The sequence below is a fragment of the Podarcis tiliguerta genome (genome assembly GCF_965153285.1).
Source record: "Podarcis tiliguerta genome assembly, chromosome: 3".
NCBI lineage: Eukaryota > Metazoa > Chordata > Lepidosauria > Squamata > Lacertidae > Podarcis > Podarcis tiliguerta.
The window spans coordinates 60,645,260-60,666,880 of record NC_139536.1 but is presented as its reverse complement, the minus strand read 5'-3'; the positions used below and the strand labels follow the sequence as shown (position 1 = coordinate 60,666,880).

At 39.8% G+C, this 21,621-nt stretch overlaps 1 protein-coding gene and 1 long non-coding RNA gene across 7 annotated transcripts in view; one reads left to right on the top strand and one right to left on the bottom strand.

Moving 5' to 3' along the window:
- Positions 1-21,621, top strand: part of LOC310675071 — a 73,646-nt gene that overhangs the window by 14,334 nt on the left and 37,691 nt on the right. The window lies entirely within an intron of this gene.
- Positions 14,392-21,621, bottom strand: part of AHI1 (Abelson helper integration site 1) — a 64,284-nt gene continuing 57,054 nt past the window's right edge. For 5 of the 6 annotated variants that reach the window (XM_083434794.1, XM_083434790.1, XM_083434791.1 and 2 more), the window contains exons 22-25: positions 20,310-20,472; positions 18,983-19,080; positions 16,369-16,442; positions 14,392-15,360 (exon numbers count right to left, since the gene is read on the bottom strand). In XM_083434794.1, the coding sequence (XP_083290920.1) occupies positions 15,144-15,360; positions 16,369-16,442; positions 18,983-19,080; positions 20,310-20,472 (552 nt within the window). In that variant the 3' untranslated portion in view covers positions 14,392-15,143. Of the gene's footprint in view, positions 15,361-16,368; positions 16,443-18,906; positions 19,081-20,309; positions 20,473-21,621 lie in introns of all 6 variants that reach the window. The other variant, XR_014509827.1, reaches the window with a different exon arrangement.

Genomic DNA, 21,621 nt, shown 5'->3' with positions numbered 1-21,621 from the left:
TTGAACTTTGGAAAGGTGGCTTACAAATAAAATTATGTATGTGTGGTTGGCCTCTGTGAAAATTGGATGCTGGACTAGATAGGTCATTTGCTCTTTTTATGTTCTTAACATCCACAGAATGGTGTCTTCTATAGAAACTGTGTTTCTTTGTGTAAGCTGCGTATTTGGGATGGGGGCAGCTCCCCACTGACCACTCTGTCTGGCCCATTCCTAATGTATATAGTAAGTCACCTCCAAAGAATCTGAAATACTCAAGATTTTTAAGGTAAAGGCATGCAGCTTTAATGTGTTCAGGGGGTCTATGTGTTGCACCTAGGTGCAGAGCTGAAAGGCCAAACTTGCTTCCTGTTGTATGTTGACTTCCCCTGGCACTCAGGCTCTCTGCACAGGTCTACCATGACTCACAGCTGATTGCTAAAAGCCATTGCTTTTCAGATGGCTGCACTGCTTGTGTCTGGGAGATTATTTAAGGCAGGCCTCTGCAATTTAAGGTAAGGGTAACAAATATGGTTAGACTACAACTCTCATAAATTCTGACCACTGGCCATGCTGGCTTTGGCTGATGGGAGTTGTAGGCCAACATCTGAAAGGTACCACATTTGCTATCCATGACTTCGGTAGTAGTTCTAAATATATATTTTGTCACTGTGTGTCTGCGACTCTATCAGGCTCCTGCCCAAGTGCCAACTCTTCATGGGCAACTTTAAGGCCTCTGCTGCTCTCCCTTCTTATGGGTCTTCATCTTTAAACTGGACCTTAGGACATCTTCAAAGGCAGCTCTTAAAAGAAAGCTACCCTACTTGGTTACTTCATACTGCTGTTAACTAGTTATGACTGTGCATATGTGAAGTTCCTAGATTCTTCAGTCCAAAGATACATAATTTCCACTTATTTATGGATGAACATCAGGATTGTTGTGGCTGTTTTGTTTACTGTTGCAGGGGGTTAAAAAACATCCCTTTAATTTCTGACACTAGAGTCCTCAACAGAATTAGTTAGCAGTGTTTCCCTATTATTTCAGTAAGGTTTATTGGCAAGCAAATAGTTTTGTTCAGGATTGATTCACACTTTTTTGCCTGTAACCTATGCTGATATTTTTGCTGCACAGAGTATGTAAGTAATTTATAGTGCAATCCTATACATGTCTACTCAGAGGTATATCTTACTGTTTTCAGTGGAGCTTAGTCTCCCAGCTCAGTATGTATAGGATTGCAGGCAGTGTAATCTAGTACTGAAACAGTCCCACTTATCACAGAATTGTGATATATACTAGGGAGATCACAGGTCTTTTAAGGTGTTAAAATACTTTGAGGATACAGTATATCTCACCACAGATGTACAGAAAACGTTATGACTGAGAATGGCACAGCAATCCATGATGTAATGAGTTGTCACGTTATACTCCAGAGGTCTCAGAACATGCATGACAAGGCCTTTTAAAAAGCACTGTTTTCTGACAGACTTGTCACTTTTGGAGCATTTGGTGTTGGCGTGGGTCAGTGGAACTGCCAAATTAGATACATTGTGTGGGAGCTGTCCTCAGACGTGTGGTGATATGAAGGCTAACATATTTTTAGCCTTTTGTGGGAGCCTGTATATGTGTGTGGGGGCGAGGGAAAGGACCAGATTATAAATGTTTGGTATACCAGGGTTGGCTAACATGGAGTCCTCCACGTATTCCAACTACAATTCCCAACATCCTTGGCTATTGCCTACAAGAGGCTGGGAGTGATGAAAGTTGTAGTGCACATGAATTAATCTGTAGCCTTTTAATACTCCCTCTAGGAACCATAAACTGAGCAGGCATTTCAGAAAATAATGACAATCTCATACAGTCAGGAAAGAATATATTCACCCTGATGATGTATGCGAAGGACAGAGTATAAATCTTAGTAGCAACTGCACAGATAAAGAACAACAGTCTTGCTGTTACTATCCAAAGCACCCTTTTATTTGAACTATCTGGTTTTACATTTCACATTACCATAATTTCTCAGTATCTTTTCTATCTGAACAAGTTGTTTTCATTACTTACATGACATTGACTATTATACAGGAAAACAGGAACTTAACATGCCATTCCCTCTTGTGATTATAAGTCAGGGTCATTTTGCATATACAGGTGTGGCCAAGCTTACATTCAGGTTAAAAAAAATGCTTTGCTCCTTCATTCACAGAGATTAGATGAGAGAGACAGATAAAAGCTTCACGATGCCTTGAAACTCATAGATTGTGCAGGAACTGAAGCTTTAGCACCATGGTGATAATCTAATGATGCAAAGAACTTGGACACCCTTCAATTGTATCAGAACAATAGGTGCTGTCAGCCCAACATAGGTAGTTCCTAACAAATGACAAACTGGGGCTGCACATAACTCTCGTTCCTTCCCGTGTTCTCTCTTGCTGTTGAGCATTACGTCTCATTATTCAGTCAATGTTTTATATATGGGGAAGTTAACAAATAAGGACCTGTGCAACAGGAAAGCTCTGTTTTGCCCTGCATTGGCCAAACTATTGCCTGTGATTAGATCTTAAGCACCTGTTTTCTCAATATGACTTTCACTGTTAAGAAATGAACAAAAAATGTTAAGGATGCAAACTGTCAGAAGTAATCTCCCAGGGCAGCGACCACCTTTTGTTCTGTGAAGTGTCACAAGGATTGGTGGTGTCGCAACATATGAACACACTAGAGTGGTTGGATGCAAAAGTGAGCAAGGCTCCTGTGCCTTTGAAAGTTGGGGGTGGAGGGACAAGCATGACAAACTACATTTGCTGCAATGAACTCTTCCATACAGATCTTAAGGAAGCAGGAGCCCTGCCCCTCCAGATTTTGCTGACTTGCATCTCCCAGCATCCCTGGCCGTCAGCTACACTTGCTGGGGATGCTGGTAGTTATGGGCCAGCAACATCTGGAGGGTCAAAGGTTCCCCACTCCTGGTGTACGGGTTTGCAGTCTCAGGAAGCTGCCTCATATTTGGTCAATGTGCTTGTCCATACCCCGAAAGACTGCAACTTGCTGACACCAACTCACACTGCAGAGCTGCAACGTTTGGTAAGGTCTTGGACCAGCATGTCTTGCTCTGTTTCATAAGTTGCCATCATGGTGCCCACAGGTGCACATGGCTCAGCCAAAGCCTTCCCTGATGCCCATAGGATCCACTTCCCCAGCTGAAATTAAGTTTGAGAGAAGCATAGCCAATAAAACAGATTGTGGTAGGTGGGTGGGTGTCCACAACAGTTTCTCTGCTTTGTTATAAACTGTTGCACTTACTATAACAACTTCAGTACCAGCATCTATTTTTCTAGGAGAAGAAGAAAAAAGCACTGCCCGCAGGTCCCCAAGATTGGTGACCCCTTCCCCAGTTCCTTGCTAGAGAGAAACCGGAGGACGGAGGAACAAACAAAACCGGGGAAATGTTTATTACTGCTTTAATGATTCATGCAAGGGAGTGGGTTATACAACTTGTGAGGCAAGTGTTTTTCCTGACTTAACTCCATCCCATCCCATAGACAAACACTCTCATTTCGTGATGACTGCGGAGGTGGGGCTGCCTTTCTTTCTTCATTCCAGTACCTCCAACATGTACCTCTTATCTCTGGATCATAATTATATCTTCATTTAAGAGCACTATAAAGCCTAGGGGGGAAGAGAGCCTTTCCCCTTTCCAAGAGAACAAAGACTCCAAGGCTTTCAGCTGTTCTGGCCATGCTCCACCTCAGCGTTAGAGCAAAGAGGGCCCAGCTATTAAGGGGAAAGACAATAGTTGCCGTGAGAAAGAGAGAGAAACAGATCCAAAACAAAAAACCCCTAAAAGGCAAAAGTTTCTTGACTTAAGCTAACCTGAGCGTAATTAGAGGCTGGTGTTTCCAGGGTCACCTAATGCTACCATCAAAATCCTGACTTGCAACATTTCTCTCCCTTTCTGGAATTTGTTTCAAACTAGAGTCACTGTGCCCACTTAGGTACCTGGGGCAGAGTCTCCCACCTGTGAATGTTTACATGTGCGTAGATCCATCTGAACAGCAGTTGCTGGGAATTACAAGTGGAGAGCTGTGCCCAAGTCCTGCTTCTGAGCTTCCCATGGACTTCTGGTTAGTTGTGAGAACAGTGTACAGTACTGGCCTAGGTGGGCAGGCCTCTTATGCTCTTGAGGATAAAGGTCCCCAGCCGGCCATGTCAAGCCGCATCTGAGCATACCATTGCTTAGTAATTCATGGCCTGTTCTTTTGAAAACATGCAGCCAAGTAAAGAAGTGTGGAAATGCTGGCGCAGAGGCAGTTGATGCTTAGCCGAGGTTGGTTGCCTGATGTTGGAAGATAAAGTCCAGCACTGCAGAACATGCTTCCTAGTATTTATTTATTTTTTAAATTTTAGGCTGCTGATGAAACAAGCATCTCTTCTACACATAGGAACCAGATTCCATCCTTTTATGAACTTCCTCAGTTTCTTTAGCACTTCCTTTCCTAAAAGTGCATGTCCTCCAAAGTTTCCAGCATAAGGTCATGATTATAGAATGCTCTTCTGCTCTTATTCACAGCCCTGCACCTATGTTGCTGCCCATAGCTCTGGAGAGAGTGTCAGAGAAAAAGGGCTAGATTTACTAGCATTGCCACCAGTGGCTACTACTAGCTCAACAGCAGCTGCAGTGTTTGCTCTGACTGAGATAGCTTTGTCCATCTTTGTAAAACTAGGATTTTTTCCCCAGTTATGGCAGGAATTGCTTCACAGAATAGCCATGGTAGGCTTTTTTTTTGTTTTGGTTTATCATCATTTTATTAATTTTATATGGTACTACGTAGTAGAATCAAAGCATGGCACTTTACAAAGTAATATAGCTTAAATAGCAACCAGAGGAAGCACTTTTTCAGTGTCGGCACCCTGTTTATGGAATGCCCGGCCCACAGTGGCTTGCCTGCTGCCTTTTTGATCTACCCTTTTTGTGGGTGTCAAAAAGGAAGGGGCGGGGGTTTCTGATGAATATTTTCCAAACAGTTAGCAGAAGCATGAAAACAAAAATCCCCAATTACCTTCTTAAAAATCTCAGCTGAAAGGACCTAGATTGTTTGAACATACTGGTGACTGGAACAAGCAATGGGTAAAGAGAGGAAGAAGGAGGAGGAGGAGGAGCCAACCCCCTTGACCTCTTCAAAAATATCACATTGGATTGGAGCCATATGTGCACGCAAAATTATCTACCCTTTTGTGAAATAGCAGGGTGGAAAGTCTGCTGGATATTATCCACCCTCCTCCCCTCCAACAATTTTGAAACAGACTGAATAAGACAATTCTCACATTTCAGCTCAGGTGTAATACAATTGGGACTACACAGAGCAACCTCAGAATAAGGGCTTAGCTAGCCATACTTAGCTTTAAAGCCTGCTCTTTGCAGGGAGAGGGCCATGCTCTTATGTTCAGTGTCAAGAGTATGGGGGGAGGGTGTTTTTTTGCCCCAAGATTTCCCAGTGGAAACCCACACTTTAAAGTTAAATCGGTGCAAACACTAACTCAGGTTGTCTGCAGATTGATGTGTGCTCCGATTGAGCTTTAAAGTCTGGGTTTTCATGGGGAAAGCTCTGGAGCAAACTAAAAAATAAAATTTAAAAAAAGCTGCTTGAACATGGCTCTTTAAATTGCATACCGTGCCTGGAAAGAGTGGAGCAAAGGTTAAGTGTGGATAAGCCCTGAGTCAGATTCTACACAAGTACAAGCTGCAGGAAATCAGAAGACCACTGTGATGATTGGTATGCCTTTGGGCTATAGGAGCCTAAACCCTGATGCACGCTGAGGTTTCGTCATGCACCCATGTGCACAGGAGGGACTGAACAGAGAGGAACCAGCAGCTTGTGTATAGACTGGCCCAGAAACTGAGCCGCCACCAGTTAAATCCTGCAGATGACGAGGGATGCCTTCAGCATGTACTTGCTAACGAGAGAGGATTGGGAGTGACTCTTCTAGTGCCCATGGCACACTCTTGATCCATTTGTTCTTCATTGTGTGTACTTTTCAAATGTCACTTTCTCATTATGTCATATTACTAAACCATAATGAGGATTAACCCCCTGTTTCCCTTCCCCGTCTTTCATAAGCCTATTAAAGGCTTATGCACATTGCTATAAATCAGCTATAGAAAGCATTTTTAGAGGCTGATGTCATTCACAATCATCATAGGCACAATTGTGTGTTGTGACAAGACAGGTTAGAGTAACTCCTTACACACATACAACAATAAGACCCAATACAAAATTAAAGTTTCTTTCTTTGTTGCTATTAAAATTCTCTAGACGGCACGCAGAGCAGTTTGTATGAATGGCTGAAAGTCTTCCGGTTAAATAAATGCATGACAACCAATATAATGCCCTTGTACTTATGGGATCTAATGAACCTTGCCACCTCTATGAAGATAAATATTTAAACATGGGTAGTAAGTGTTTATTGTTATTATTATTGCACCTTTCTTTTCTGCTACCATTTCATTGGTTGTGACTCATGCTACCTCTGCAAATCCCTAAGCAGATAGATACAAATGGGGAGCATTGAGAAATCAAAACAAAATGTTTGGACATTTACAAAACTTACTCGCTCTACCTCCATGCCTTGTTTTGCTCCTCCTGTTCTATATTTATGGCATATTTTAAAGAGATTTGATCATCAAAGCCTGAACTATGCTACTTCATGGGCTGCTCTGTTTTTAGGAATGGCTTTAGAATGGCATATTCTGCCTCTAGAGGTGAAGAACTACAAGGTAAACTATGATGGATTTAAGCTCTAGTTTCCCATTGGCGTATCCAAAACACTGCAAACAAATATAGGGAAAACATTTCTTAAATTGTATACATAACCCACCCCCCTGCTGACATTGCAGAGTAATTCTGTATGTGTATCTGAATATACCGCGTGGCTCATTTTTGAGTGACAGAGGATTTTGAACACAATAGGCTTCCTATGTCAGCTGTGACATAAGCACAGCCATTTTGTTTAATGTTTTTCACGATGTTGCCGAATTACTTCTTTTGTTTTGTGTTCAAACCCTCAAAAAAATGCAGTTTCATTTTCCTCATCCTGCTGAGCTGAAGGAATATTATTTGTCTGCATTTCTGGATGTTCAGATAAATAATGGAAACTCTTCATCTTCTTTACATAACATGATGTGGTATTATAACATAACTTGAAGTTGAGGGTGACAAACACTGGGGCATTGTGCAATCCATACTGAAATGCACCTTGATAGAAGAATGCACTCTTCATCAGATAGGCTTTCTTTTTTTCTAGGGTCAGAAGGACAGAGGAGGCCCTGTGGATTCTGCAGGGCCAAGGGACTTCCTTTAGGCAACACTGTGAGGGAGGGATAGAAGGCAGGGATAGGAAAAGTGTTGGCCCAAGTTGGGGGGCAGGTACCATTTGGGCACTGCTTCAGGCAGCAGAAAAGTGTCTTGGTAGCAGCCATCTTGGAGAAGCAACTTGTTCAGTTAATTTTACAGTCTTGCCCTTGCCACTGAGTGCCACATTTGGTCAGACGTACCTGCCCTTTATGTGATTATTACAGAGTTTGAAATATCTATATCGTCGCAAGTCTGTCGCAAGTGAATTGGGTGTTTCAGTTTGCCAGACCTGTCATAATAAATTAATTACAGGATGTTGCAGAAATGGCTGGGTTCCAGCAGCTTCTCTTGCACAGTTTAATATAGCCCCATTTCCCCATTTCATTGTATTTGTGGTTAGATAAATTCTCAGAAAATTTACAGCTGCTGCAGCTAGCTTTCTGCGCTTCCAACCCGTGTAACTATAGAAGTGTAACTAAAAATTGGTCTGCTTTTTTCATGCATTCATGTATTTCTTTACTGTTAAGATACATTGTTCCATTAAAAGAAGCATTAGCAAGCTAAAGAAAAGTATTGGTATCAAGGAAATGAAAAGGGAATTGGCCAGCCCCCGAGACAATGACAGTGAAAATGCTGCTTCAGTTGAATACACTGCCGTTGTTGGTATTTTAACTTTCCTCACTCAAGGAGGGTATTCACAGCACATAAATACAGCTAGACTAGGGAAGAAGGAAAATGACTCCTTTGAGGTACAAAGCTGCAACCAACTGAGTGCCACAGGCTATCACAATGAAGGCCTGGGCAAAGTGAGCACTGGTGCTCACTGTCCTCTGTTGGTGGGACCTGGTGGCCTGACCTGGCAGTCATGTTGGGAAGCAGTAGTGCCCTGAGGAGTACTGGGTGGCTGGGTGCCACCATTAAATTCCCCACAGTACCCTACACTCTTGTTCCTTCGGGTGCATTTGGGAAGTTAAAATGACAGCGAGGCTCCGCAATGAGGCTCTGCCCATAAAAAGATGAGAGTCTTTCTGGGTCAGACCAAAGGCCTATTGAGACTAGCATCTTGTTTTGCACATTCGCACCAGAAAGCAGAACAAGCAGGACACAAAGCCAATAGCCCTTTCCTGCTCTCGTTTCTCAGCAATTGCTATTTAGTGACATGCTGCCCCATGTCCTGGATGAAGCCTCATGACTAGTTGGCATTGATAGGCCAGAGTACCAGGCCAGATTTTGCTTTAGAGGAGGGTCTAGTGAACGGTGAGCCTTGCCAGTTGGCTCTGAACACTAAAAACCTGCTCAGGCACTAGGCTAAATGGGTTTGCCTCCATTCCCATTTACCCTAAGGTTGCAGCCTTTTAGCCAGGAGCAGTCATTTAGGGAGGGCAGTTCTACCCCCGCCTTATATTTTAAGACCACCTGCATCATCTGTTACCAGCTAACCCTTATATCCCTGGTCAGCTGACCTGTGTTATGCAAAGAGCAACTATCAACATGCTAAAACAACGCATTTTTATTTAAAGAATAAAAAGAATATAAAAAGTAGCAACCTGCATTGATAGCACAAACAGGTTGTTAGCAGGTATAAAATTAGAAAAGAACCTTAAGAAATAATCTGTTCTTTTTTTGTAGTTTGAGCTTGAAAATCTCCAAAAGCTGACTGGTCTTTCAGCTAGGCCAGTATATCCAACCAAGATTTCCCAAAGCTATCTGGAGCCGCAGATATTGCTCCCTTCACCTCCACAATGGCTCTGCTTTTAACTCCTAACCACAACCTTGGCCTACAAAAGGGATAGGGAACATGTGTTAGGAGTGAACTTTGGTAAACTCTTGTAATATGGTGCCCTGTGTTAGGCCAAAATCCCCTACCCCACTGGATCTTTTAGGTTATGGGTCTTCTCAATTTTGCATCCCCTTAGCTTAATACCCTGGGTGGGTGGTGGTGGGGGACTGCCTGTACCACTCTAAATCTGACGTTGCTGTGTCCCTCCAAATGTTGCTGGACTCAAACTCCCATCAGTACAGGGTGAGTTGTAGTCTTGGACAGGACAGTTATCTCAGAATAATATGGAGGTCTGTATTGCCTCAGATGCAACCCCCAGAGAGCAGTTAATAGGGATGTTGGCTGTTAGTAGATAATTAATTTATTTTATTCATATATCAAATTTCTTCCATTGGACTCAAGGCAGTGTAGTGTCCTAAAGTTGTATTCCATCTCCGTTCTGATCAGACCTGTGAAATGTACCACAAATGCAATAAAATTAGTTATTAAAAATTTGAACAAATGGTGATGACATTATTTGCTCAGGTGTCATTTGATGTAGGCCATTTGATCAAGTCCCTGCTTAGTGTGTTTTCTTCATACACTGGAAAAGTGTTCTTAGTAAGTTTTCTCCACTTAACTGCAGGTCCTTGAAATAACAACAGTAGCAGCTGAATGGCAGTCACAAAACTGAGTATTCCTGATCAATCTTTAGCAAAAGGAGGAATGCCCAGTCCTATTAGCGTCTGACATTATCTTGTAATAACAATGCCAAAAGAAGAACCCAGATACACAATATGTATGTTAAGAAATGCAGCATATTTACCTCAGAATAAGGGAAAGAGTTGAAAAGTAAATGGGTTACCTCAAGCAGAGGACAAGGTTAAAATTTCACTTCCTTGTGAAAGAAAGTTATCCCACAAACTACCATGCTCTGGTTTCTTGTCACTTTTCTGCTTATCCCTCAAAACAGAGTGAGCTCTCTTTCTTATATAGATGTTTCTCAGTCATACTTTCAGCATGTTACATAGTTCATTTCTAAATGTATACTTTAATAGCTGAAACCCAAAGGAACTTTGAATTGATGGGGAACTTTTATAATTATCATTTTCAAATCATTGTAGATGAAATAATGAACTAGAAATGAAAGTTTTTTTTAGAGCTTCAGAGCTACCAAATGATATATTTTTTGACCAATATATTTGATATATATTTTTTGACCAAAATACTTTAAGACACAGCACCCATCCATGTTTTGCCAATCTTTGTTCTAACACACAAATTCTACTTTTTTGCCTGTACAATGTTGATTCTTTCATTTATTTTTTTAAATGATGAAAGTGTATTTATGATTAGAGGTAAGCTATTCTTTTAAAGAAACAGTTCCATAGAATACACATTAGGATTTCAGAATTATATCTGCTTACTTAAAAACCATCACCTACTGAACAGTTCCCCTTTTACAAAAAGAATTTGGTTACTTACTGCACTGCAAGTGTTTCATAAACGGCACCTGCTAATGTATGCTGCAGTCACTGCAGAGTTGTGGCTACTATTTCACATATAGTAGAAAAGGTTTCTTTAAATAATATTCTCCTATTTGTGTTTACAAAACAAGTGTTTTGTCCCCCTTCTTTATCCTCTTCCCGTCTTCAATTAAGTATTTCCTATTCACCTTAGTAATTAGAGCAGAAGGATGCAGTGAATGCACTGCCTCATTATCAAGTTTGTATCCCTGGTCTCTGCAGAATGGCTACCATGCCGGCTATTTTTCATAGCTGTCTGCTTTTTCTTGTGTTGGACCATTGTTAACCCTAAATGATCCTGACATTCAATTCTTTGGTAGACAATTGGGTCCAGCCGGCAGACTTAGTTCGCTAGTCAACGGAGACTCTCAATTGTCATGTTCCTCTGTGTTCTCATTAGCCCTTGTTTGATTGTGATCCCCTTTTGCCTTTTGAATTAAGTGATGCTACAAGTACACTGCTCTGATTTGTGATGTCTGTTTCTTAAAAGACTTTAAGGCAAAACCCAAATGCAACATGATGGTTGTGGGAGCTGGCAAGGGCAACTTGTGTCATCTTCTTCTTTTCCTTTTAATGGTTTGTCAGTATGCTGTTCACTGTGCCTTTGCTGAACTATTTATACATGTTAAACTAGGATCAGACTTTAAAAGCTATTTTGATTTTCAAAAAAAGATGGGCTATAACTTAATAAAAGTAAAGGAGAACAGAAAACGACAGATCATGCCCAGCCTCTAAACCCCCTAAATGCACAAAAGATTGTGGCAGGTTCTTCCAGAGCTCCACTGTTTCAATAGAACTCATGTTTTAAACTTCCTGGTGTTGTGCCCATATAGCTTAGCCTTCTTCGCTTCAGAATTAATTATTGTAATTAACGAGTTATATGGCGACTTTTTAGGAAACCCTCTCCAGCCTGGAAAGTTTTGCCCAATAAATCATGCAATGCCAAATTGTTATTTTTTTTCAATTAACTTTGCAACTGCACTAAAACAACAACACAAAGGCATTTGCTTTGGAATACAACATTTTTCTTTAAACAGAACCATTTTATAAAAGTATCCAAGTGAGCTTCCAATAAATAGAGCAATTTTCTTATATGTGATCCAGATGGGATATGAGGTGGCAGCTAAGAAATGTGTCTTCCACATATGTGGATCTTCCTATTAAGGGTGGAGGGAGAAGGATTTTGAGTGGCAGCTAAGTAATTGTGCAGAACTGAAGTGGTACCTATTAAGATGAAGCCGAGTTTGAGAAAATACAATGACCCAGTTCTTAAGAATTTAGCATGTACATGTGTATGTGTGCGGTTGCACAACATGTTACAGGGTGCAGATCAAGATCACATTCAGACAGGCATTTGTACTTCAAGCTTCAACAGGTGAGGGGAGAAGCAAAGTTGTGATCAAAGAGATTCTCAGATTCAGTTCCAGTATCAATCTGCTCAATTGATTCCACTCTCACCACATACACATTCCCTGTTGTCGTCTGAGAAACCCATTCCACCAATGAACACTTTTTCAAACCCATAAATGAACATTTCTCCACATCCCTGAACAAAAGACACCTCTACTACATATAATTTTTATTGGGGAAAATCCTCTCTGAAAAGGTAACAGAAAATTTTGTATGGTTTGTTGGTTACAATTCTGCAAAAAGAAGAATGATGCAAATAGTTTTGTAATGTGCTGATACTTATTCATATTAAGGGAGATGAGATATTAATGCTAGGCATAGGAAAATCACTTGTGCACCATTTTGTTGAATACATATCTGTGTACTTTGTGTAACAAAGAACGGCGGATAGCTATTAATTCTGCACCTAAGAATGCAAAGCAGTAGAAAACTTAAACTCCCATGTGTGGAAAGGAAGGTGAATGCAAATAAAACCTATGCTTTTGTTTGTAATGACAATAGCAACAACACTGTTTTAAAGAGAATGTTTTCAGCTCCATAAATCTTCATGTTGGGCCTTTTATCTGATTTCTCTCCTTAATTGTTATTTGGAACAGTGCCTTAGAAGAGACTGCTGCTGCATCTCCACTCTCAATTTGGAAAGTGTGGCAAAGCAGCTCTATTCAGCTTCAGAGCAGTGAACATAATTGGAGTCCCAGTTTGCTAGCATGAAAGGAGGCGCTGTGCCTTTGATTACAGCCACATCAGTATGGTGTTTATGTGAAGTGTTATTTCTGTCTTCAGTGTCCACAATGTCAAATTAATAGTTAACAATGCCTTCCAAACGAGCATCCAGATCTTGGCTACTGCTCAGCTCTCTCAGATACATAGCATGATGTCACGCTAGACTATTTACTTTCAAAACCTGAAGATGACGAGAGATTTTGTGTAAAGGAAAAAAAGAAACGAAATGAGAACATCACCACCAGCAGCTCTAGAATATTAAAAGAGCAGAGAGCTAGAATATTAAGCATGCAGAGGAGTCTGAAATGCGAAGTGTTAGGTATCACAAGGGAACAAGCTATTGTGACTTCAGTCCTCTAAACTTGACTTGAACAAATGATAGCCCCCCCACCCCCGTCCTTCTAGTATTCTGGTATTCTAGGAAATACATTTTATATGCATTCAGTGGCATCTCAATTTCATGTATTAAACTACAGATTAACAGGATGGAACCAGTTAACTAGATCCATTCCACTCTATATTCCAACCTGATTCTAAAACTGGAAAAAAACTCCTGCTCACCCTAGTAGATGATCTATACTGGGGAGATACACAGGTGGAGTGTGTGATCCCATTGTTACTTGTGGACCCCTAAAGAGCATTCAGTACCATCAAAACCTTCCTAAGGTGGGGCTGGGAGGTATTGTTTTATGGTGGCATTGGTTCCCCAATGTGGTGGAGGGTTGTTCCTTGTAGGTGGAGGACTAGTCCTCTATCCCATGGCATTTGGTTTACAGGGTATCAGAGGGTTTCACCTTGTCCCACATGCACTTCAATACCTATAACGAAACAGCTGGGAAAATTCATGCAGAAGTTTATGCTAAAGTGTCACTGGTATTCCGATCACACACAACTCTTGTTTCCATACTCTGATTCTATGGAAGCTGTGGAAACCCTGAATCAGTGTCTGGTGGCACTTATGGTGTAGATAAGGACAAATAAACTGAAAAGTAATCTGGGCAAGATGCAGATGCTGTTGGCTGATAAATCTGCTGATGTGGATAGAGATGTTCTGACCCTTTGGCTGACTCCTAAACTAAAATCCTAATTGGAGGGAGTATACTGTATCTGGCCTCACTTATTTATAACCAACATGGAAAAGCTAACATGGCACCCTCCAGATGTTGCTGGACTCAAACTCCCACAGCCAATTGTCAAGGATGACAGGAATTGTACTCCAATATTGTCTGGAAGGCACCACATTGGTACCCCTGACCTAGTTACATCCAGCCTGGGTTACTGCAATGTTCTCCTTTACAAACTACATTTTTACAAGAGTTTTTTGAAGGAGGAAACTGAGTTTTATGCAGATAAACATGTTTATGTGTTTCTGTGTCTGCTAAACATATGCAGGGATACTATATGTATATAGTATTTAATCCTTTGCATCTGGATGTTATTTTACACATCAGTGGTCAACATGGTTATTCTCACTTCTTTCTTTTTAATGGAATCAAATGCCATGACTACTAAAAAAAGGGTTTTCTAATTTTATGTTATTTATTGCCTCAGAAAGGAAGGGGGCAGAATTTCCTAACATGGTATAAATAACCTGGACATCCGCAGTCAACATACACAAGAGGACCATAAATAAAGTCACCGGAAATCATCATGAATAATTCCTTCACAACTTAATGCCTTTTAATTTAAAAACAGTTACACCTGAGCATAAACATAATATGTCACAAAAATATATCCCACCCACATATTGATGCAAAACAGGTTTTCAGAACAAAGTAGAAAACGAATTTGGCAATGCTTTGAGTGTAACAAAAACAGAATTCTGCAAAACTTATTGTATTTCTATTGCATTGTTTTAATACTATTAACATTAATGTGCATTAATAATATACATTAAAACTTTTATTTTAAATATCAACATACAAAAAGCTATCTGTTGCATTCCGTAGTGATGGTAGCTGGCATTTACTCATATGATTATTCACTCTCATTTGCAGATGCACATCAGTATGTGAGACGGTTGCAAAGGCTATTCTTCAGTAAACAGTTCTTTTGACTTTACCCATGAAAGTGCTTTTTTAAATTTTAAACAAACTATTCTTGGACCACTTTATCTTGACATGAATAGGCCCAACAAAAACTGATTATTTCAATAGTATTGAAGATATTTCAACTGAGAAATATTGAGATATTTCAAAGTGTTCTCTATTCGCAAAAATGAAATACTGAAGTCATACTTGCTGCTTGAACTCATATGCATTTCAGTGGAACATTCAGTACATGCTCTTCTCCTTGGGCTCACCACACCATGATAAACATGACATCATCATTCCACGATAAACAGTGGAATGTTTTCCCATACAACTTTTTATCCATGAAATCAGCATCCAAAAACAAAATAGAGACTATGCTTTGGGAGAGTCCAGCTGGAAAGCATCATTCGAAGTTCCACTTGAACTTGCAGTTTTGACAGCTCTTTTCTTCCTCTTCTTCACCATGCTTTTCTTAGGTTCATCCTCAACATCATTAGATGGAAAGTTGTCAGTTGCATTAGCCTTGCATTCTGTGGCTTCCGCCTGCTCCATTTGTATGCCTTTCTTCTTTGTCTTCCTCTTTCCACTCCTATGGGGAAAGTAGAATAAAAGACTGTGTTAGAAATTTGTCAGACTAAAACTATTTAGACTGTGCTTCTTCCCAATCACTAGCCTTTAGATTCCACTTCTAAGGCTGCTGCAGGCTGATCTCATGGTGCTGGGACACACTAAAACTGTGTCTAAAGGAAACATGATCCTCAAGACAAGTGTGCTGAAAGTGGGTGAACACTTTAAACTAACCCTTTGACAATTTGTTGATTGATCTTTCAGAAGAAATCCAGGTAGGGAGATGCTAAGAGAATAATTTTCATATTTTCAGAGGAAAAGATCAAGAATTCACAGATGCAACTCTGATTGGTAAAACCCCATAGTAGCCTAGTCAGTTATAGACAGTGCAATTTAACCTTGTTAGTATAACTACAAAGATCTGCATATCTTAGTTTGCCCAGCATTACTAACTAGCAGTGGACTAGGGGAAAATGTGGAGGGCAAGAAATCAGTATTTCAGGAAAGAAACTACCAGTGTAAGTGGATGCTGGATTGTGACTGAGTGCTCAATGAGTCCTTGCCCTCAAGTTTTCCTCTTTTCCCATCTCCTTACCCTCCTGTGTAGTTTTCTTCAGCCTTCTACGACCTGAATATTGGCTCTGTTCTGCCTAGTATTCTTTTAGCCTAAACTTATGAACTTTTGTTGTAATGCATCTTGCGCTGATTCCAGCAGTAGCCTCCCATATTCTGGTTTCTACATAGTGCATCTAACAAAGCAGTTGAATGTGTGGATCAAATCTTTTATGAGTAATTCATCCAAAGAAAGGAAAAGTAACATCATGGATTAATGACACAATAAATTTCTTAGGACATTTGGAATATGACTGTCAATTGTGATACAAACCACTGTTTACATTTTCTTTAACTTCTCTGAACCATTTAGTTTCTAGAGTTACATTAAAATCACCACTTTTTTTGGCTTTTTTTTTTACTACTTCTAAGCAATGGAACAAACAAAGCAGGCTGCTTTCCACAAATGGTTGCTTACTGTGTAGCCAGGTTGTCTGTGTCATTCTCTGAAATAAATCTTTGGTCTCCTGACTTATTGAAGTATGCTGACATCTGCAAAATAGGAAAACTTTAATCAGTAAAGGAGAAAGGGGGGGGGGAGAGAAGAAAACGAGGTCAACACGTGTACGACAAAAAACCCACGGGCTTCCTTAATGAGGGTAGAATATACCTCGCTTCAGAAAGAAGATCCCTCACGCATGAAATTCTCACCCTTTGTGGTTAAAAAGGAGGAAACAGTTCCACAGCTTTTAAACCCCCTTGAAATGTTCAGGTGTGTTTAGCAAAAACATACACATACATTCTCACACACAAGTTATGAATCTATGCTTGAATGAGTCTTCAACGGGGACTGCATTTGTTTTTAAATGTTATTGACAATGTAATGACTATTAATATCAGTTTTCACTCTGAGGGGAGATTTGTAAAAATCCCAAAATTACACCTGCGTGCACTGATTATTTTAAAATATCAGCTAAATGCAATGTCAGAATATTTTAAAGATATGGTAGTTAAAGCCAGAAATTAATAAGCATACAAACTGCCACATACCAATTCCAAATGTTACTGCTGTACAGTATTATTGTTTTTTTAAAAAACAACAACAGGGTATGCTCAATGTAACGCAGCACCTACATATTCTACCTTAGTGCTATGATGGAGATCAATTACAGATCACTATTGTCTAGATCCAAAATTAAATCAGAATCTAGTTTAGGACTAGATTTTTTAAAGGATTGTCTCCTCCATTTGAGCCTGCCCAACCATCAGAAATATGGTGGTTCAGTAGCAAGACAAAGCCTTTCTAGCTGTAGCACCCAATATCTGGTGAGTCTCTCAAGGGAGGCCCTGGCCCCCAGTGAACCTTGGTTTCAGATAGGTAGAACAGACAGATTATTATTTTTTTGCAGAGTACAACCTTTAAGCTGTTAAAAAAATAATCCTGCTACTTTCTTTAGCTTAAGTCCTTTTATATATCTTTGTTTGTCTTGATTGTAAATTGTCTATAATAGTTAGAAACAGAAATGCTAACATTTCTGCTATTATTATGATAATGATAATTTTGCTCTATGGTAATAGGTAAGGAAGTAAATGACCCCTGGACAGTTAAGTCCAGTCAAAGGTGACTTTGGGGTGCAGCACCAAGGGAGCCATCGTTTGTCCTCTATGACATTCAGACAACTTGCATGGTTTCTAACTATCTCATTCCATAGAAATATAGTGGAAAATGAACAAGTGTGGCTCACTGAATCTGATGCTGGACTTAAGAGATTTAGGCTCAAACAAAAGTATTAATGGGATATGTATGTAGTGAATACTTTTTACTTTTACTTTGCATTTTGTGAGATGTGATGGCATGGATATTCTGAAATGGTACAACTGCAAAATTGTACCCCTCATGCGTTCATTAGAATTCATATATATTTTTCTTTATCTGTATCTATTTATATGGAAATTTCAGAAAATAACGGCAAAACCGCTGTCCATGCTGTATCAAAATTGCCATTATGAAACACCCTTATGAAACACTCCACAATCCAGAGAGCTCCTTTAGGTGCGGCCATGGGACTTTTGAATTTGTGTGCTTTTTAATCAGCAGCTTCTCATGTGCTTCACAAACTCCTCCAGGTTTCAAAAACTCCTCCAGGTTTCAAATCACCCCCAAGTTGCCATCTGGTGTGGAGGTGGGGTTGTGGGCATGTGCAGCTCACTGTGGGATTCTATGGGCTTTGAGTTATGGCTGCACACAAACTTATATATTCATTTTTAGCCATGTTAATGATTCTGCCTGATCACTGTAAAATACAGTGCTAAATATTTGATTGAAGTTACTCTCAGAATTCAGGTTAGGGTAACATTTGAGACGACCTGCCAGGTGAATTCTTGAGTACACTTTTTCTTATTTTTGCTGATGTAGGATAGCTAATTAATACAAAATCTTTAAGTGCATATGCACACACAAATTTAAAATATGAACTCCTTTTAAGTGTGTTGACTCTAAAATAAAGTAAATGAATGAGCAACTGATGAGCACAATTATATTGTTCCATCTTTCTGAGCAGCTGATGTTTATTGTAGTTGTCCCAGTTATGTCTAACTTAAATCAGTTTTCCCAATGGCAAATGTTTATGCCCACAAAAGATTCCGGTGCACAGTCCTTTCAATAGGCACTCACTGCACAGGGCTCTGGATCCCGAATGTAACATACTCTTGATTGACATAACAACCATCTATCATGAAGCTGCAATTAGAAAGGAATACAAACCATTTGGAATCTTCACTTTATTAGCATTTCTGGATATGTTTACTGACAAATCAAGCTAAACAATTTGTAGCAACAATTTAACTTAGTTAAATTTCGTCTCTCCCTTTCTGCCAAATGAAATGTTTCCCAACATGTACGGATTGTATTTTGTAGGCATAAAAACCTCCAGGCTTCCACTGTTTTGAGAAATGCTGAATTCATGCAAGCCCATGCATTAAAATTAACATATGCTGGAAGCACTTGGCAATTAACCTGTTATCACAAGAAATGGTAAATGCAATCCCATCTTGCATAATTGTGCCATATGCCCTTTCCCGCAAACAGTTACCCCAGGCATAGCTGGTGATGCTGATTCTCCCAGTTCACTGAAAAGAAGAGGAGTAGAATCTTCGGCCAAACCTGAAGATAGTTGTTCTTCATATTGTGCTGAAAATGAATCATAAGTAATTAATTATGACTAACATGGCACTAAAGAGATAATCTAACTTGATCCATAGCATTTTGGGGTCAGCTTCTCCATCGTTATTCAATATACCCATTTCAGTAACTCAAGGTTATTGATTTTTATAGTACTTCCCTGGCTGTTGTATATGATACAGAAAGAAGTGCCTGCTGTCTCTCTCCATACATCTGTACTCTCCATCTCTATACATAATCAATACTGCAACATTTGGAAGGGAGACTACAAAACACTGGGAAAATGAATAGCCAACTGCCTTTGCTCACTGCTATACGTTTACCATATACCTCGGTTCCATCCGTTCATGAGTTCATCATATAGATACCAAACATTTAGAGGTATATGGATAGCAGTTATTGGAAATAATTAAAAATGGGGATTTAATAGATGGACTTTTGCATAGGGTGCCCTCTGGTGTGGAGACTAATTCTAACATCAGTGGGTACAGTTCTCAGTAATAAGTAATATGGACACTTTTGTAAGGAAAGAGACACTTATAGACATGTACGGATTATGCCGAGACTGTTAAGTCTGTGAATGCACTTGTGGTTATCTTCTTTGAGAACATTTGCTTAATTAAAAAAAAATCTTAATCATATGATTTTAGTTTTGAAAGTCCTGGCAGAAGGCTTCCACTGACAGGGCTCCATAGGTGACTTTCACCCATTGTATCAGACATCTCCTCCCATATGAAAAGGCATGCCTTCCTTCACAATATAAAGGGGGGAATGCCTTTTAAAATAGTGCTTGTTATCCCTGTTTTTTTAAAAAAATAAAAAGGGCATATATTCTAACCTCAATTTTTAGACAAAACCAAATGTTCAGCAGAGTGCATGCTTTAAACATTTAAGATAGCAGCTTCAACATCTTCCGTTATAAGGTGATGGCAGTCAGCAAGAGAGGGCAACTCTCTGCCTTGAAACCTTGTTCACTCTAACAACATTCTACAACGAGGTTAGAGTGAACAATATAAGGTAGTTAGGGTAGTCTCAGTGTGTGGTAGCTCTTCACTTTCTTGTTTGTTGGTCAGACTAGTGCATGCTTGTTCAAATTTCACATTTAATCCTACTTTAATTATTTTAATATATCAGATGTATGCTGAATACATCAGCACACCGGCACAGAATGACAAATCTCTGATAATCAGTTAAGGCCCCACAAGCAGAAAAATACTAGGGAGAAGCATTATACATACTTTCGCCAACCACATAATTGGCTGGAAAATAGCCTTGCTGTCCATTCGCCAGGCTGCCAAACCACCAGTTATCATTATCTTTGTATAACACTTGGATAATGTCACTGCAATGAATGGTTAGCTCATCTGATCGATGCGCTGTGTAGTCATAAAGAGCCACTACCTACGAAAGAGATAAGACCACCACAGCTTTATCACAAATGCACCACAGAGACGAAACACCAACATTCACTTCCTCTAATAGAAAAATTGCTGTAACCAAAGCTACACTTGGGTGAGAGCTGAGGCTGTCTCAGGTTTTGGGGCTGGTGGGAACACAGCAGGAGAAGGAAGATAAAGGGGTTGTGGGATTCAAGAAAGAGTTAAGAACATTCAAAGGCACCAAGATTAGCTTCAAAAAAACAACAGCAGCTGCTGGTTCTATAAGCAAATAATGTTTGATACATTTACTTTCTCAGAATTGTTATACCACTCTCAGAGCCTACTTTATTTGTGAACTCATCTGCCTGGAGGTACAAAATAACATATTGGAATGAACATTTGCGATATGAGGTAGTTTTGCTAGAAGGAAACTCTTTCAGAACATTTTGGGAAATGCTGCATTGATGATTTTTCTACTGCACTTTAGATGACTTTTAAAAAATCACAATTTAATGATAAAAGTTTGATATTGCTCAGTACAACACTTCATATTATTTACTTAGACAGCATACTGATCTTGCTGTAAAGATGGTTATGTTTACATAAAGCAATTTCAAAAATTAGGTAAAAGACTTATTTTGGCAAAGTCGCCTATATGGTGGTGCATTCTGATGAGTTTAGCAGAGCAATCCATTTGATCTGCATTTTTAAAGGCTGCTGCACATGACAAGCTACTTTGTGCTGTGGGCGTCCTTAAATCATAATGCATGGAAACTATGTGTGTTTAAGAATCCACTTACTTGCAGCAACTCAAAGCAGAACCCCCCCCCCCCAACCTTGACTATGTCACTGCAAGCTAGCATTTAGATCAGTTCACAAATGAATTGCCATGGCATGTTGGATATTTTTACACTGCATTACATCTTATAAAAAATGCCTTTTCCATGTAGAGAAGCCCAGTGTTGGGACATCACCGCAAACCCATTTTTTAGGCGACTTCTTGATGGCATTGTAATAACAGGCATTGTAATAACAGGCTTCTACACCAATGGTGTAATGAAAAGCAGCTATCATGTGATGGTTCTTCATGAGTGGCTGTGGGAAGACAGAATTGTTTTTGCTCACTGATAACCCTTTGCCACTACTTAGAACATCTGTATTGTAAGAGGAA